This window comes from Eubalaena glacialis, chromosome 14 (genome assembly GCF_028564815.1).
Source record: "Eubalaena glacialis isolate mEubGla1 chromosome 14, mEubGla1.1.hap2.+ XY, whole genome shotgun sequence".
NCBI classification, from domain to species: Eukaryota; Metazoa; Chordata; class Mammalia; order Artiodactyla; family Balaenidae; genus Eubalaena; species Eubalaena glacialis.
The window spans coordinates 31,732,570-31,749,696 of record NC_083729.1 but is presented as its reverse complement, the minus strand read 5'-3'; the positions used below and the strand labels follow the sequence as shown (position 1 = coordinate 31,749,696).

At 40.4% G+C, this 17,127-nt stretch overlaps 2 protein-coding genes across 3 annotated transcripts in view; one reads left to right on the top strand and one right to left on the bottom strand.

Moving 5' to 3' along the window:
• The window catches only part of GALM (galactose mutarotase), a 103,367-nt gene extending 98,084 nt beyond the window's left edge, over positions 1 to 5,283 (bottom strand). Inside the window, exons 1-2 of one of the 2 annotated variants that reach the window (XM_061210551.1) lie at positions 4,943 to 5,283; positions 289 to 432 (exon numbers count right to left, since the gene is read on the bottom strand). In XM_061210551.1, the coding sequence (XP_061066534.1) occupies positions 289 to 432; positions 4,943 to 4,955 (157 nt within the window). In that variant the 5' untranslated portion in view covers positions 4,956 to 5,283. The remainder of the gene's footprint in view (positions 1 to 288; positions 433 to 4,942) is intronic. The other variant, XM_061210552.1, reaches the window with a different exon arrangement.
• Positions 4,244 to 17,127, top strand: part of HNRNPLL (heterogeneous nuclear ribonucleoprotein L like) — a 36,577-nt gene continuing 23,693 nt past the window's right edge. The window contains exons 1-2 of the mRNA XM_061210553.1: positions 4,244 to 4,769; positions 16,280 to 16,398. Coding sequence (XP_061066536.1) covers positions 4,575 to 4,769; positions 16,280 to 16,398 — 314 coding nt within the window. The 5' untranslated portion in view covers positions 4,244 to 4,574. The remainder of the gene's footprint in view (positions 4,770 to 16,279; positions 16,399 to 17,127) is intronic.

Here is a 17,127-nt window from a genome sequence, read left to right as displayed (position 1 = left end):
TGGGAGTGATCTGTAGCACTTAATACATTTTTGTTAAACGTGAGCAGCTACCGGTTAATTTTGTTTTACTTATATTTTCATATGCAAGATGAATTTACTTTGATAAGTTCTATTTACTCTAAACAGTGGACAGATGCTATGATTTTACTCTTTTTATTTATTACAATTATTTTTAAAGATGTCTAAACACTATCAATTTATATGAGTCAAAGAGAAAGGTGAAAATAAATATTATTTCTAAGGCTAAAGGTAAGTGGTTATAACTGATAACAAGAATATGAATTTTACCTGTCATTGTCTGGTCATATACCAGATATCCTTCTAGGGTCAATATATTTATTTTTGCAGATCTGTCACAAATTGTTATTTTTTTGAAGAGGCCAAACACAGTGGCAGCTCCAGCCCCAAAGCAGATGTGCCTGATAACAGCATCTGAAAGAGAATACCATTGTGGTTACACTTGACTACACAGTGCGCTAATAGTGCTTGAGGCACTTCCTGCAGGGTGCATCCTCCTGGAACGCTGGTGTCTTTTCACCATAACTAACCAAATGTGGAGTGAATTAAAGGGGCTAGTTTGGGTAAAAGTACCATAGTGCTCGTTCTTGGTGATCTCTAACAAGGAAAGTGGTATCATCACAAATAGTATACTCTGGATTTGACAAACTTTCATAGGAACTAATTGATTCGTCTCTGAATGGACTTTGTTCTAAGCTGGATTTCACGTTAAACATGTCTTAATTAAAATACATCTCTAGGGTTCCAATCCTTTGGAAATATTGCTCACAAGTAAGGTGAAGGTTTTATTTGATTTTTGCAGAAGGTGAGGCAGGAAACAAAAGTTTTGTATATTAAGTGAAATAGCAATATTGGAAATTGAGTTTGGGTATGAATATCTTATAATTTGCATCTCTAGTTGTTCAAACGATGCATCCATCAGAAAATGGTGAGAATTTCCTTTTGATTTCTGGGCCTTGTCTATAGAAATTACATTTTAAAATGAACACTAAAACAGTGTATTATATTTGTAATTTCCTATGGAAGCTAATTGAATTTCATTATACCAACGAAAAAACTAATAATTATAACCTATTTATGCCCTCCCAGAGTTACAGCTGTATAAGCCCTAGTAGAAATTAGTGAATGAATAAGTATCATGATAAATGACTCTAAATTTTATCTGTATGTCCGCGGTAGTAAACAACGCAATACTTAAATCATCATTCTTCTGGACGAAGAGTACTGGCTCTGGAATCGGATGCTTGGGTTCCAGTCCTGGCTCTCTAGTTTACTAACTGTGGCTCTAGGGCAGGTCTCTTAACTTCTCCTAGACTTTCTTTAATTGTACAATGGCCATAGTAATAATAATGCCTCTGTTAGGGGGCTTTTGTCAGAATTTATTGACATGACCCTTGTAGTGGTTAGCACAGTGCCTGGCACATTGTAAGTGGCTGTTGTTATTACATGTATGTTAGATGTGCCTTGTAGCCTCTCTTGGGTATGTGCCCTGTTTCCTCAACTTGATTGCAAGCTTTGAGAAGACAGATACCAGGGACTTCCCTGGTGGTGCAGTGGTTAAGAATCCGCGTGTCAAGGCAGGGGACACGGGTTCGAGCCTTGGTCGGGGAAGATCCCACGTGCCGCGGAGCAACTAAGAAGTAGCCCCGCTTGCCGCAACTAGAGAAAGCCCGCGTGCAGCAGCCAAGAATAAAAATAAATTAATTTAAAAAAAGAAAAAGAGAAGACAGAAACCAGCTCATATAGTTTTCTAGTCTCTTCATAGCCCAGCACAATGTCTTATAAATTACTTTACATAGGTCAGCTATGAGATTTAAAACTGAAGGGCAATTTGGGGCTAGATTATAAAGGACCTTGACTATCAGTTTCCCTAGACCTTCCCTGGAGCTCTCTCTCACTCTAGTATAACCCCTAAGTCCCCTTCAAGCTGGGTCAATGGAAATTCATGGCTGCTGCCTACCCCAATCAACAGCAGCCAATCCAATCAAGCATTCAGACAATTTACCAAAGGCCTGAGGCTGTATGTACAGTAGTGCAAAAGAGATTCCAGGTTGAGCTAAGTGATTATCTGCACGCATTTAGGAGCTGTTTCTGAGTTTTAAAGGCATTTCTGGTTAACTGGGAAGTGTGTAATTTCTTGATCTCACCTAAGTTAAATCGTGCAGAGTATAATTTATGCCCTCCTTATTTAGCTCTTCTCATGTTTTAGTGATGAGCTAGTTAGCCTTTTCCATATCGAAGAACTTACTGTCACTGAACAATTCATCTGCAATAAGCTCAAAGGTCACTCACGGTCAATGTACTAACGGATGAGTTTTAAACATGCTTTCTGAGTTTTACTTCTTAGTCTTTTAAATTAACAATTTGATTTGAGCTGTTCGAAAAAAGAATTAAGTTTAATACTAGTACATATTGACTCTAACTTACTTTTAGTGAAGTAAATGCTGAGTACAGTAGCAAGGTTCAGCAAGGCTGGGTTTCCTTACCAATTGATTGGTGTGAGAGCTGCATTTTAACCTGGTATAATCCATAGGTTGGATGCAGGCTTTGAGAATTTTAAATATTTTCACTATCACACAAAATATTTGGGAAGTTTGTACAAGGCCGTTCAGCTCTGCTCATTGTTCCCAGTGATCTGCCAACATTTCCTCATCTGCACCCAGCTCTGCAGCTCCCTCTTTGATACTTCTACTTCCATTTTATCATAATTTAGAAAAATAAAATTCGAATTGTTTTTTACTTCTATTTTGTCAGTGTACACCTGCAGGCGCACACGAATTTGATTATAGCTGTACGGTGTTGTGAAGAAGCTTGCAAATGGATTCCGAAACGACAGGCAGTGTAAATTATAAAAGTAACAAAACAAACGTAGGTTAAAGCACTGTCAGCAATAAATACAAATGGCTTTTTGGGGGGGAGGAAATAGCTTTGGAAAGAAGAGAGAATAGGCTGGGGGAGGGAAAAAAATCCACACCATTAGGAAAGGAAGAGCCACACTTAGGGACGCATCTGAGGGACAAGGACATTAGAACCACTTAAGTGACTCTTGATCCTAGGCAATCCTCCAAGGGTTAGAGTCACAGAGGGCAGTTAGGTTGCGTGAGATCTGCCAGTTCCTCTTCTGACACCGGACCTTTATTTCCCAAGGCCCACTCGTTCAGCCTTGCTGAGCAGGGAACTTGCGCCCGGGACTGTACAGGAACTGGGTTTGCAAAGATGAAAAGAGCATAGTTCCTGTCTCCAAGCGCTTCTAGTCTTGAAAACAGAACATCCTAATAGGTGGGTATAAAGGGCCCTGTTGCAAAAATAGAGAGCAGTAACTAGAAGCTCGCGGAGGCCTCAGGGCTCCACAGAGGAAACGAGCTGTGTGTGGTCCAAAGGACAAACACTTTTGATAGGCTTTCATATCTTTCAAGAATAAATGATGTGAAATAAACAGATCGCCTAGAAAGGAACGGGTTGGCATGAAGGATGAAACTTTATGTGGAAGGTTTAAAACACATTTAATGGGAGCTGGGACTTGACACAAGTCCCCCGTAATTGTCAGGAAAGAAGGGTCCAGAAGACCCATGAGTGCTAACCGATCAAACGAGCGTCTTCTTCACACTTGCACCTCAGGAAATGTTGAGTGTTCTGGAATATCTACTTAGGGGCGGGGAGAGAGTCCATCCACTTGTTTCAGATTTTGCACACAACATAGGGAGAAGGCTACTTTAACGATTCTAATCCCTTTTCTCCCCTCACCGCCTGTAGTTTCAGGGCTGCGAGATGTCTCTGCAGGGATTTTCTCTTTTGAAGAGAATAAAAGCATTTAAATTAACGGGAGGGCGGTTAACACCGCAGTCCTGGCCCCACTACACGCCTCCGCGTCCGCCGGGGTTCACTCCGCGCCTCACCTCCAGTTGGCCCAACAGTGCTAATGGCCGTCGGGTAGCAACGGCTCCAGGTCCGCGCGCGGTGGGCGTTGAGCGGTCAGGACTAGCAAACCAGCTGAGAGTTCGGAAGGCACAGGGAGAGGGGCGAGGCCAGACCGTGGGCGGCTTTTGACTAACAGCCTTGCAGCCAATTGGAAGCCTGGTTGACTTTTCCCTCTGCCAATAGGGAGCGAGGCCCGGGCTTGGGGGGGGGCGTTTCCCGCGGGCTGCGGCTGGATTCGATCCTGCACGGCGGCCGCGAAGGTGGGGGTGGAGGCTCGGCCTGGGCGGCGAGGAGTGGATTAGGGGAGGAGGGAAGACCGGAAGCCACGGTCGCGTCCCCATCCTTAGATTTGCTCCCCGGGACTGGGAGCGGAGACGGAGGAGGAGGGAGAGGCTGAATGTTGGCTCCGTGATAAAGGGGAGCGGCCGCTCCGGAGCCTACTCCCGGGGCGCCCTCCTCATCCCGCGCACTCTCCGCACCCACCCGGCTTCTGGGCGCGCGGCCCACGCGGACAGCCGGGCCGCGCAGACCTTCGCTAAAGAGGCGCTGCCCGCGACGGGGACTGGCCGGCGGCGTCCGAGGCCCGCGCCCCGCCGCCACCCCCACCCGCTAGCCGGCCGGTGCCTCCGGCCGCCGCCATGTCCTCTTCCTCATCCTCCCCCAGGGAGACGTACGAGGAGGATCGGGAGTACGAGAGCCAGGCCAAGCGCCTCAAGACCGAGGAGGGGGAGATCGACTACTCGGCCGAGGAAGGCGAGAACCGCCGGGAAGCGACGCCCCGGGGCGGGGGCGATAGCGGCGGCGGTGGCGGCGGCCGGAGCTTTTCACAGCCGGTAACAAAGCGCGGCGCCCCGACAGCCGTGCCTGGCGGCTTCCCGGGAAGCAGGGCCCAGCGGCAGGGACTCGGCCTCGGGGCCTCCCGCCCGCCTCGTTTTCCCTTTTCGCTGCGCTGACCGGGTCGGGAAGCGCCGGCTCTTCTCTTTGGGGCTTTTATTCTTCGCCCTACCTGTTTCCAGCATCCCGATCGCGAATCCGGTCCCGGCCTGGCCGCAGGCCCCGCATTGAGTCCACTGCCGGCCCGAACTTGGGGAGGGTCGCGGGGCGGGGGAGGCGGGGAGGCGTTGCTTCCGCTCCGGGGGGCTCTGGTGCACGATTAGCCCTTTGTTAGTTTTCACTCCTCGGGCGGCTGGCCGGCGTCTGACGACCCGCTCCCTTCAGCCCCCTGCCCGCAGCATCCGCGCGCTGGTCACGATCACAGGATGGTGGCGTTGGTTCCGCCCAGGGCTCTCTTCGCCTGGGTCCTGAGGAGAGCCGCCGCTAAGTGACAAAATATGCTCTGGGGCTCACCGCCCAGTTCCCCTGAAGGTTTAATTTAAAATTTTTTACTCTTGGCAGGCCTGGCGTGCATGCTTTGCTCCCCAGTTTCCTGATGATTGCTCAGTATAGTGTTTAGCTCTTCGGTTAAAAATAAAATGCGTTGGCAGGTGTTCGCACACGCCGACTTACAAGGAAAACGAAATCTTAAAATCACCTCAGTTCTTCATGGGCAGTGTGTTCTCAATTCGTTCCACAAAAAGAACTGAACTCAGGACTGCATCAAACACACGTTCCTGGATTCTTGTTTCTCTCATCAAAAAGCTTAGATGGAGGCAGAAGGAATGTGAAAATCGTTTTATCCACAGCAAGTGGCAACTCAGTTTCAGCTGGATGGAAACTAAGGAAACAAAGCAAAGGAAACGTTTTTGCCCTTTTTGGTGCGCTTAAGCTGTCTTAATGACTGGGATGTTCTTTAAACATTTAACACATTCTAATTGTGATTTATTTTCTTAAAGCAAACTTAACCCGAAATTTACGAAATAGTGCACATATATTCTAATATTAGATTAAAATGTTTTAAACCTTTAATACGAGGCAAATTAGAAGTCTTTTAGCTCTTGTTTGCATTTTAATGTAAAAAATTCTGGTCAGTAATCCCCGGTGTTAGAGTTTACAAATACGATAATGTTGCAACACATTTTAAAAAGGAGCTTCTTCCTCTAAATAAAATAGTTTATTTTTTTAAGTGAAATTTTATTTTTATTTATAATATTTATTTTTTTGGCTGCACTGCTCGGCATGCGAGATCTTATTTCCCTGACCAGGGATCGAATCCGTGCCTCCCCCCCCCCCCCCCCCCCCCCGCCCCCCGCAGTGGAAGCACAGAGTCCTAACCACTGGACCCAGGGAATTCCCAAAACAGTTTTCTTACGGCTAGATACTGCTTTCGACTTCTGTACCTGAATATTTGGAATATTCAAAATGTAACTTGAAAGTGTGAATAAAGAAAGTACATTTTTTCTTAGGAAGTTTCAGTTCAAAGCTAACTCCATTGTGGAAATTGAAAACACAGTTAGAATATTGGACTATTATAACTGATATTTAGATACATTGGATCAGTGTATTTCTTTTGCCAAAAATCTTGCTCGAGTTTTTGTGCAGTAGCATGAAATGTCTTCCATTAAGTGTCTTGGAAAGATACTTTAACCAGTTTACAAAAGTTGTTTTTTTGTTTTTTTTTAATTATTAGCACCTTTAATTATTTATTTATTTATTTTTTGGCTGTGTTGAGTCTTCGTTTCTGTGCGAGGGCTTCCTCTAGTTGCGGCAAGCGGGGGCCACTCACTATCGCGGCCACTCTTGTTGCGGAGCACAGGCTCCAGACGCGCAGGCTCAGTAGTTGTGGCTCACGGGCCCAGTTGCTCCGCGGCATGTGGGATCCTCCCAGACCAGGGCTCGAACCCGTGTCCCCTGCATTAGCAGGCAGATTCTCAACCACTGCGCCACCAGGGAAGCCCCCAAAAGTTGTTTTTGAAAACATTAACTATTAAGCCAATAGTATTATTTTGGATGTTGGGAAGAAAATGATGTATAATTAATACATCCAAAGTGAATTGTATCTAGCAGTGGAAATAGCACTGGACAGGTCTTGGGGAGAGTCTAGAGTCTTAGCTAGCATACAATCTGTGTGACCTTGGGAAAGTCAGTTAACTACTGTTCTGAGTTCTCTTACAATGTAAAATGTAAAAGTTGAACTTCATGTTTTCCATACCTGAAGTTGTAGTTCAGTGATTAATGTAATGCAGCTTTTAAATTACCCAGGCAGGAACTAATGTATGCAGATTGAGTTATAAATTCAAATTTTGTTTATCTTATTGCTGTTGTTTCTTAGAAGAGGGTGAATTGCCTTTATTTAACAGCAGAACCAATATTGTACTGTGAAATCTAATGAAGGATTATTTTTCCTGTTTTTAAACATTTTTCTTCATGTAATTTTGGGTACTATTTTGAAATCATTGCAGCTATGGAAACCTGTACATAATAAAATTTTACTAGGACAGGAATGCCCTGAATAGAAGTTTACTGTCTAGTGCGTCATCATCGAGAAATATGGTAATTCATCTAACGGAAAAGGGTTTGACTCAACTTCAGCCCAGCCCCTTTGTACAAAGTGTTTAAGTAAATGCAGATCAGGTACAATGATAGGTAATCCTTTCAATGCTAGTTGGAAGTTTGTAAAAGTGTACAGTAAGACTTCGATGATTTACATTGTTTGGCTTTTCATTTTCCTTCCTAATAATAACTAGATTTAAAGAGGAATGTGAGTATTTAAGAAAAACTTTCTACAAATGCTCCTGATTTAAAGATGAATTGATCATTGTGAATGATGTTTTAAGGTGTAAAGAGAAATGAGTAGTTTGGATATGACAAGTAAGACACTCTTCAAATTTGTGTCTTCTGGTACTAACTTTGAAGAGCAAAAACTCCCAGAGTGTTTCAAATTCTTTGGGCTGCATTTTGAACAAAGCTTAATTATGGAGGTTCATGCTATGTATTATACAATTACTTTACTCTTGTGGAGTAAATTGTGTTCTTAAATTTAACAGGCCTGATCTTCAAGATCATATTAATAGTAAATTTATGCATCTGCTAACTTTTAAGAAAGCAGCCTGACTTCTGAATATTAGCACTTCACTTGGCAAAACCGATTTAGGAACTGAATTGGGAGTTTACTTACAAAAAAAAGCCTGCTTTTATAGAGATTGGTATCAATAAAAATTTATGGAGTACTAATGCATTTTAGAGACTTTTAAGTTTTTCTTTTACTCTATTCTGCTAGTGACTAAACAGGCAAATCAAAGATTGTTAAAGTGATTGCTGATGAGGTGTAAATTTAAGTTTCTCAACTTTTAATAAATAGACTTGTAAGATGGCAAAATGCCAAGATAAAAAATATGGATCCTAGGATTTCCAAACAAAGGAATATGCATTATATAGAGAACCTAGTTTGAATTTAAGATATACTGTTAAACTTTAATGATCTGAATTACAGAGATGATAGGACTATTAGGATGGCTTATTGGGATGAATATAGAATGGGAGGTGGGATGAAGTCACTTTGTTAGCTTAGGTCCCACAGGAAAAGTTTAGAGACTGTGACAGTGAGCATAGTAACTACACTCTGGTGTGCACCTCAGAGGTAAGTGCCAGAACCTTGAGGCTTCTGTAACGGTAATGTCCTGTGTCTTATTTAGCTAAGCTGCTGCAGTAGAGTGAGAATTTTAGGCTTAGTTTTGGGAAGTAAATGAAAAGTAGTAGGTTTTACTGTCTTTTGGTTTTAACAAGTGACAATTTCTTCATGTTAGTACATATAGTGAAAAGTGCTGTTAATGGAGCCATAAGCCCAACCAGAGCAGGTGTCTTGGCTCTGCTACCAACATGCTTTGTGACTTAACCTCTTTGGAACTCAACTTGCTACCTATCACATGAGATGGTTGGATTAGATGATCACTGTGATCTCTTAGCTAATTAAAAAAATAATACTTGAGCCCTGTCGTGTGCTAGGTGCTGTTCTTGGTGATGGGATATAAAAAAAAAAAAAAAAAAATTCCATATCTAAAAATCTGTGATCCTACATCATTCAGTGCTTTATTTTCCCTCTGTGAAATTGAATACAACTTTCAAAGCTTGCAGTTGCAGCCACAGCACCAACTCAGATGAGCTTAAACAAAACAAAAAGGGGGCAGGGGTAGGGAATTTATTGGCCCGAATAACTATGAATGCCAAGTTGTGGCATTAGTTTTAGGCGTGGCAGGATCTTAGGTTTTAGATGATATCATAGGGACTAGATTCTGTCTCTTTCCATGTTTCAGCTCTGTTTCCTCTATGTAGTGATAAAGCTAGGCTTACGTTTTTATAGCTAGCAAATAAAGAAGAACAGTCTCTCCCTCAGAGTCCATAGCTATCCCCTCTGATCAGCCATTTTTTATATCTCCCTACCCCCAACTAGTCACTGGACTACCTCTGAAGTTGGGGAGTTACGACTGTGTGACTGAGAATACCAGTGGAATAATATGGGGTTGAGGAGTTTTTGTTTGTTCATTTGCTTGTTTTTGTGTTCAGCCAGACGAAGGGGGAAGGAGTTTTGGGCAGGCAAAACCAAAGGATTTCTACCACATGAGCAAAAAAAATAAAGATTACTTTTTAAGAAGTTATTTGAATCAAAGTTATTTTTAATCTTTGTTATGTGATCAAATGTTCCTTAAAACTTTGGATAGGGAAATTAAAGGGTTTCCTGTGTTTTGGATCTGCTCTATTAAGAAAAAGATCAAGTAAAGAGATGTGATTGTTTAATTTTAAGAAAAACTGGGACTTCCCTGGTGGTCCAGTGGGTAAGACTCCGCGCTTCCAGTGCAGTGGGCCTGGGTTCGATCCTTGGTCCGGGAACTAGATCCCACATGCATGCTGCAACTCAGAGTTCGCATGCCACAACTAAGACCCGGTACAGCCTGAATAAATAAATAAATATTAAAACAAAACAAAAAAAAGAAAAACCATGTACTACTTAACTCTAAGTATAGTGTGAGTTAAAAACTATTTGCAGCTGTCTCTTAAAACTAGTTTGTCCTTGATCTATGTGAAGTATCTGTGACGTATCCAAAGTAAAAGGGGGGATAATCTTAAATATCTGGAAATCTGTACTCATTTCTTGGTAGTACTTTGATAAATTCTAATGTATCCAGAAAATGATTACCAGAATAGAGAAGGCACTCAAGATCATATCATAAGAGGAATGACAGAAGACTCTGGGGGATATTTAGCCTGAAGGGTAAACTTAAGTGTGATTTAAGAAATCATTTCAAATTATAGGAAGGTTATGTAGTAGAGGGAAATGAAGATAAGGATAGGAGGTGGCAATTAATGTTTACCGAACCCTGTTAATAACATCTAGCACTGTGCTAGACATTTTATATTTGTCCTATTTGTTGTAATTTTAAGTGATGAAGATTTTGTTTTATTTTTTAATTATTTTATATTTTATTTTTTTATTTTTGGCTGCGTTGGGGCTTCATTGCTGTGTGCCGGCTTTCTCTGGTTGCGGCGAGCGGGGGCTACTCTTCATTGCAGTGCGTGGGCTTTTCATTGCGGTGGCTTCTCTCGTTGCGGAGCACGGGCTCTAGGCACGCGGGCTTCGTAGTCGTGGCACGCGGGCTCTAGAGCGCAGACTCAGTAGTTGTGGCGCACGGGCTTAGTTGCTCCGCGGTGTGTGGGATCTTCCCAGATCAGGGCTTGAACCTGTGTTTCCTGCATTGGCAGGCGGATTCTTAACCACTGCGCCACCAGGGCAGCCCTGTTTTATTTTTTTTAAAAGTGAAACTGAGGTTCAGAAAGGTTAAGTAAGTAGCGTAGTGTAAGATCACAGAGCCAGTAAATGTCCAAAGATTCAAACGCTGGTCTGACTTCAAAAGCCATTTTGTATAGGAAGTTACAGGGAGACAGATTTGGATGCATATTATGAAGAACTTTCTAAAAATATAGTAGATTGTCTCACAAGGTAGTGTGTTTTCCTGTCATTGGAGGTGATTAAGGAGAGGCTGATAATCACTTGCAGTGGGTCTGTGCACGTTTGGTTTTGGGGGATGAATTACTGAATTTGAGGTTGGTTTTTTTAAATCCTATATTTATAGGAGGGCAGTAAAGGCTGTTCAATGGCTGTTGAGCACGTGTTATGCGTGGAGATGTTGGGAAAACAAAAAGCCTGAGGACATTGTGCATTGCCTTTGTGAGTTTACAGTCTTACTATATCGAGAGTTTTAATGGGCCCTTCTCATTCCTCTCATATGGAAGCTTCATTTATATTCTATTCTATTCTGAGCTTCCCTTCTCTTTAGTTAAGTCTGGTTTTCAGTCTGCAGTCGTCAAAATTAGCCCTCAAGATTGATGTTATTGGAGTTTGTCTTTGAGGTAGCCTTTGAAGAGGGGCTGGGGGTTTGTAACTGGTCTGTAGCTTGCAGTGAGGACCAAATAATGTCTTCATTATAGTTGACCCAGTTTACCTAAAGAAGGGATTGAGTAATTAAAAAAGAAAAAAGTATACGGAAATTGCAGGTATGCCTCCATTTGCTGGGTACTTATTTGGAATATTGTTTCTAGTCTGATAAATAATAGATATAAATAGACCAGGAGAGAGCCTAGATAACGAAACATTTGAAATGGAAAGAATTTGAGCTTCTCGGACTTCCCTGGTGACACAGTGGTTAAGAATCCGCCTGCCAATGCAGGGGACACGGGTTCGAGCCCTGGTCCGGGAAGATCCCACATGCCGCGGAGCAACTAAGCCCGTGCACCACAGCTACTGAGCCTGCGCTCTAGAGCCCGCAAGCCACAACTACTGAGCCCGCATGCCACAACTACTGAAGCCTGTGCACCTAGAGCCCGTGCTCCGCAACAAGAGAAGCCACCGCAATGAGAAGCCTGCGCACCGCAACGAAGAGTAGCCCCTGCTCGCCACAACTAGGGAAAGCCTGCGTGCAGCAATGAAGACCCAACGCAGCCAAAAATAAATAAATAAATAAATTTATAAAATTAAAAAAAAAAAAAAGAATTTGAGCTTCTGTATGAGAAAGGATTAAAAAAAACTCCTTAAGCTTTAGAAGACATGGTCAAAGTATTAATATATGGATGGAGTAAACAATACTGACTTATTCACCAATTTAAGATTCAGATGCATAGTATGATGCTTAAAGGAGGTCATTTTAGGGTAGTAAAAGAAGCTCTGAAGATGATTTCAGATTTTTTATCACCACTATATAGTATAGGTAGAGATAAAATGTTGATTTAAGAAACATGTTAGGGGCGTCCCTGGTGGCGCAGTGGTCAAGAATCCGCCTGCCAATGCCGGAGACACAGGTTCGAGCCCTGGCCCGGGAAGATCCCACATGCCGCGGAGCAATTAAGCCTGTGTGCCACAACTACTGAGCCTGCACTCTAGAGCCCACAAGCCACAACTACTGAGCCCGCATGCCACAACTACTGAAGCCCGCGTGCCTAGAGCCCGTGCTCCGCAACAAGAGAAGCCACCATAATGAGAAGCCTGCGCACCGCAATGAAGAGTAGCCCCCGCTCGCCGCAACTAGAGAAAGCCCGCGTGCAGCAACGAAGACCCAACACAGCCAAAAATAAATAAATAAATAAATTTATATTAAAAAAAAAAAGAATCCGCCCGCCAATGCAGGGGACACGGGTTCGAGCCCTGGTCCAGGAAGATCCCACATGCCATGGAGCAACTAAGCCCGTGCGCCACACCTACGGAGCCTGTGCTCTAGAGCCCACGAGCCACAACTACTGAGCCCATGTGCCACAACTACTGAAGCCCGTGCACCTAGAGCCCGTGCTCGGCAACAAGAGAAGCCACCGCAATGAGAAGCCCGTGCACCACAATGAAGAGTAGCCCCCGCTCGCCTGCACGCAGCAACGAAGACCCAATGCAGCCAAAAATAAATGTAAATAAAATAAATAAATTTATTGTTGTGATGAATTGGGAGATTGGGATTGACATATATACAGTAATATGTATAAAATGGTTAACTAATAAGAACCTGCTGTAAAAAAAATAAATAAAATAAAATTCAAAATAAATAAATAAATTTATAAAAAAAGAAACATGTTAGTATTTGGGGGGAAAAAGAGGGGTGGTGAAAATATAGTTTGAAAAGGTACCTTTAATATATCAGTTTTATATTTGGAAACAACACTAGGGTTTTTTTATTTTTTAAATAAACTACAAAAAGAATGAGAAAATTTTAAGTTCAAGAAAAGGAGACATAATTTAGAGATAGAGAAATATCAACGTAGATAAACTCATGAAAGGCGGAGTCATTGAGTGCGAATAAGGGCAATACAGAGGGTATGGGATATATTCTCAGCCTTGAGGTTGAGATAATCATATCTTCCCCTAAGTACCATATTGATTGCATTTAACATCTTTCAGCTTTTAAAGAATAACTTAAATCTTGATCTGTTTCATTTAAGAAATATAATTAAGTAGTAATAATAAAGCAAAGTTGGTGAGTTTTTAAAAATAGCCATAAAGGGATTTAATGTTCTTAAAATGATTCTTAAGTTTTAATGGTAAATTAAAATCAGATCTTTTGAGAGATTTTAAAAATTGATCCTATAATCCATTTCTTTGTAAGAAGACCAGTTTGAAAAGTACTCATTTTTTAGCACTGTATTCAAGATAGTGGTTATCTGTGTTGGGAAGGGAGGTAGGAAGAGGAGATGTGTTCAACTCCCTCTTCCTAGTGTTTTATTTATTAAACTGGGTGGTGAGTTAATGAATATTTTTATATTCTTCATACCTTTTCGTAGGTCTTAAATATATTATACAATAATTTCCCAATTTTTTTTATTATGTAAAATATTTAATTACATATGCCCTTCACCTAGATTCAGCAGTTTTTAACATTTTGCCATTTGGGATTTTATCTCTATATGTGTATATATTTATATACATACTTTTTTTCTCTATACTATTTGAAAGTAAGTTGCAGGTATCATGACAGTTCATCCCTAAATATCACAGTTTTCCTAAGAATAAGGATATTCTTTTCATATAGCCATTGCCATCATAATGGTACCTAAGACAATCAAAAACATCTTACAGAAAAACCCAAACGAACTTTTTGGCTAACCCAATAATATCCTGTTTATAATTCAATTTCTCCAATTTTCCCTAAGATGTTTTTTATAGCAGTTTTTATCAATTATAAAATGAAAGCTCACATACTGCATTTGGTTGTTGACTGTCTTTACTCTCAGTCTGAAATCTTCCTTCCACTGTTTTTTACTTTTTGAGGAGCCCAGGCCAATATAGTTTTCTTTTGCATTTTTACCTTTCCTAGCTCATTTCTAAGGACCAAAGGATATGACCGTCTTATTTCTTGTAGTTTATTATTGTCTAATTATTTTTAGAGTAAAACTTATTATTTATACTTTAAATGTTTTCTCTAAATTAGGTTTTTAGGTATTAGAGCTTTCTTCCTGCGTTATTGTCATCCAGTAATTAAGAGCTTAATGATGATAATGTACATTTGGTTGTTGAGTTTCACTGAGGCAGTCGCATTTGTTAAAGTTGCTAACAGGTTGCTAATAACGTGTTGGTATACATAGGGTACAATCAGAATGATTCATTTCGGACTTAGTGGCATGTAATGAATATCTGTTTAACCATAGAAAAGACTCAGCATAAGCAATTCAAATAAAATTCCAAGGACTGAATTAGTGTTTGCAAAGGATTTAATTTATTTGCTGGATTTGACAAGAGTGTAAGAATAGTCTCACGGTTACTTTATATTCTTAAATTAGTTCTTTTTTTAAAATTTGACATTTTTTTATTGGCATGGCGCAAGACTGTTATAGTATTTTCTAACAGTCTTTATGATAATAAAGCAAAGTTGGTGAGTCTTTAAAAATAGCCATAAAGGGATTTAATGTTCTTAAAATGATTCTTAAGTTTTAATGGTAAAACATTTGTGTTTTTAGATTAGGAGGAAAAACCCTTTTTTCCTGTTTATAGGAGAAAAAAACCTTTCCTTTAATAGATCTTGTTGGTATATGTGTGAATTGTACATGGAATTCATTTCTTTCCTTTTAGAAATTACTTTTTAATTGCAATATAGTTGATGTATAATATGTTAGCTTCAGGTGTACTGCATAGTGATTTGACTTTGCATACATTATGAAATGATCACCATGATAAGTCTAGTAACCATCAGTCCCATACAAAGTTATTATATTATTGACCATATTCCTTATGCTGTATATTACATCCCATGGCTTATTTATTTTGTAACTGGAGGTTTGTACCTCTTAATCCCCTTCACCTGTTTCACATCCCTCCCCCTCAACCACCCATTTGTTCTCCGTATCTGTGAGTTTGTTTTGGTTTTGTTTTGCTTGTTGGTTTATTTTGTTTTTTAGATTCTGCGTAATACCCTTTAGATCCATCCATGTTGTCACAAACGGCAAGATTTCATCTTTTATGGAGGTCATTTCTGAAGTGATGCAAGAGAGGTGCCCAGTGGCTAGTTGTAAATACAGATCTTTGTCTTAATAGAACTTGAATAAGTAAATGAGAGCTATTTTCATTTTCAAGCTAATTTTCCTACATAGTCCCTTTTAAAATAAAGTTTAAGACCATATGTTTTAAAACTTCTTGCTGGGCATACTCAAAGATACACAATACTTCACAGAAGCCCAGGAAGGCTTGTGGTTTTTTTTTTTTGGGCTGTGCCACACGGCTTGTGGGATCTTAGTTCCCCAATCAGGGATTGAACCTGGGCCCTGGCAGTGAAAGCACCAAGTCCTAACCACTGGACTGCCAGGGAATTTCCCAAGGCTTGTATTTTTGAGTACTCCTTGTTCATCAGCAAATTTAAGTTGTCAGGTGTACTGAGTAACTTCAAATTATTGTGGGACTAGGTAACCAATTAAATAAGGACAAAATATGATATTAATCTATATTCCAGGAAAAATAAAGTATAGAATCTTTATATTAAAGAAGAAATTTTAATTGGGACTTTTTGTTCATTTGGTCTACTTGAGATTTTGATTTTTATGGAAGTGAAATTATGAATATAAAGTATGTTTCCAATTGTAGCATGCTCTGTGTATCTGCTGACGTTTTTTCTGAGATTTCCTTGAAGTTGAAATAAGTTATTTTTTTATTGAAGTATAGTTGATGTACAATATTATATAAGTTGAAGTTGAAATGAGTTATTAAATAACTTATCTGTAGTTCTTATTGAGAGAGAATGCTCCCTTTTAAGAAATCAGAATTTTCATGCCAAACATTTAATTAGTGATTTTACTCTCGGGTCCTTTTGCTAACTTGTGAATTGCAATTTGGTTTGGGATTTTTTTTTTTTATTAATGTTTGCTTTTTAATGCAGAGATGGGTTTACTAAAAGATGCAATTTATTTAGACTTCTAAAGTTTTTAACTAGAAATTATTTTATCTTGCTAGGAGGCAGGTGGAAGTCATCATAAAGTTTCTGTTTCACCCGTTGTCCATGTTCGAGGACTCTGTGAATCTGTGGTGGAAGCAGACCTTGTGGAGGCTCTGGAAAAATTTGGGACAATATGGTAAGGCCAATAGGGACTTCATACAGATTGTGAAAACAGTATGGTAGAACAAACTTTGCTTGCTTGCTATAAGCCTTGATGTTTAACCATAGTATATATTATTTGCCTATGACTGTATATCTTTGAAGCCTCCTGAGGCTTTCTGGGATTATGCATGGATGAATTTTTGTGGATCCATGATCCCCTCTCACTCCTCAACCAGGTTGTGTGTAAAATTGATTATTGCATCTTTCATCTGATTTTCAAATGAATCCATGATTCCTTCTTAAACGCTGCTTTTAAACCATTGAGTTAATTACGCCCTTCATCTTCAGAGTTTCAAATAGTGGTACTTAAATACTGATTTTGTTTTGTTTTGTTTTTTGTTTGTTTTGAGCTATTTAAGAATCAGTTGGCAATGAAAAGTGGGTAGATTAAGGGTAGGCATTATTTGCTTAGGTGCATGTTGCTGTGAGTTCTTATGCAGATCATGAGCGGTCAGTGTTTTATCCTAGCTAGTCTTCCTTTTGTGTTTTGTATTCACTCAGGCTCCTCCTTTTTCCACAGCTGGTGTGTACTTAAGAATATTGACTTAAATGGAAAACATAATTAGAGAAGTGAATCTGCTGCAAAAATAGACACTCTAAAACATTTTGTAGATTATTTTTGGAATATGCCTGGCTGTTCTCTTCTTAGTATAGATAATCTAGAGTTTATTTTATTATTATTTTTTCCATTGATGAATACGTT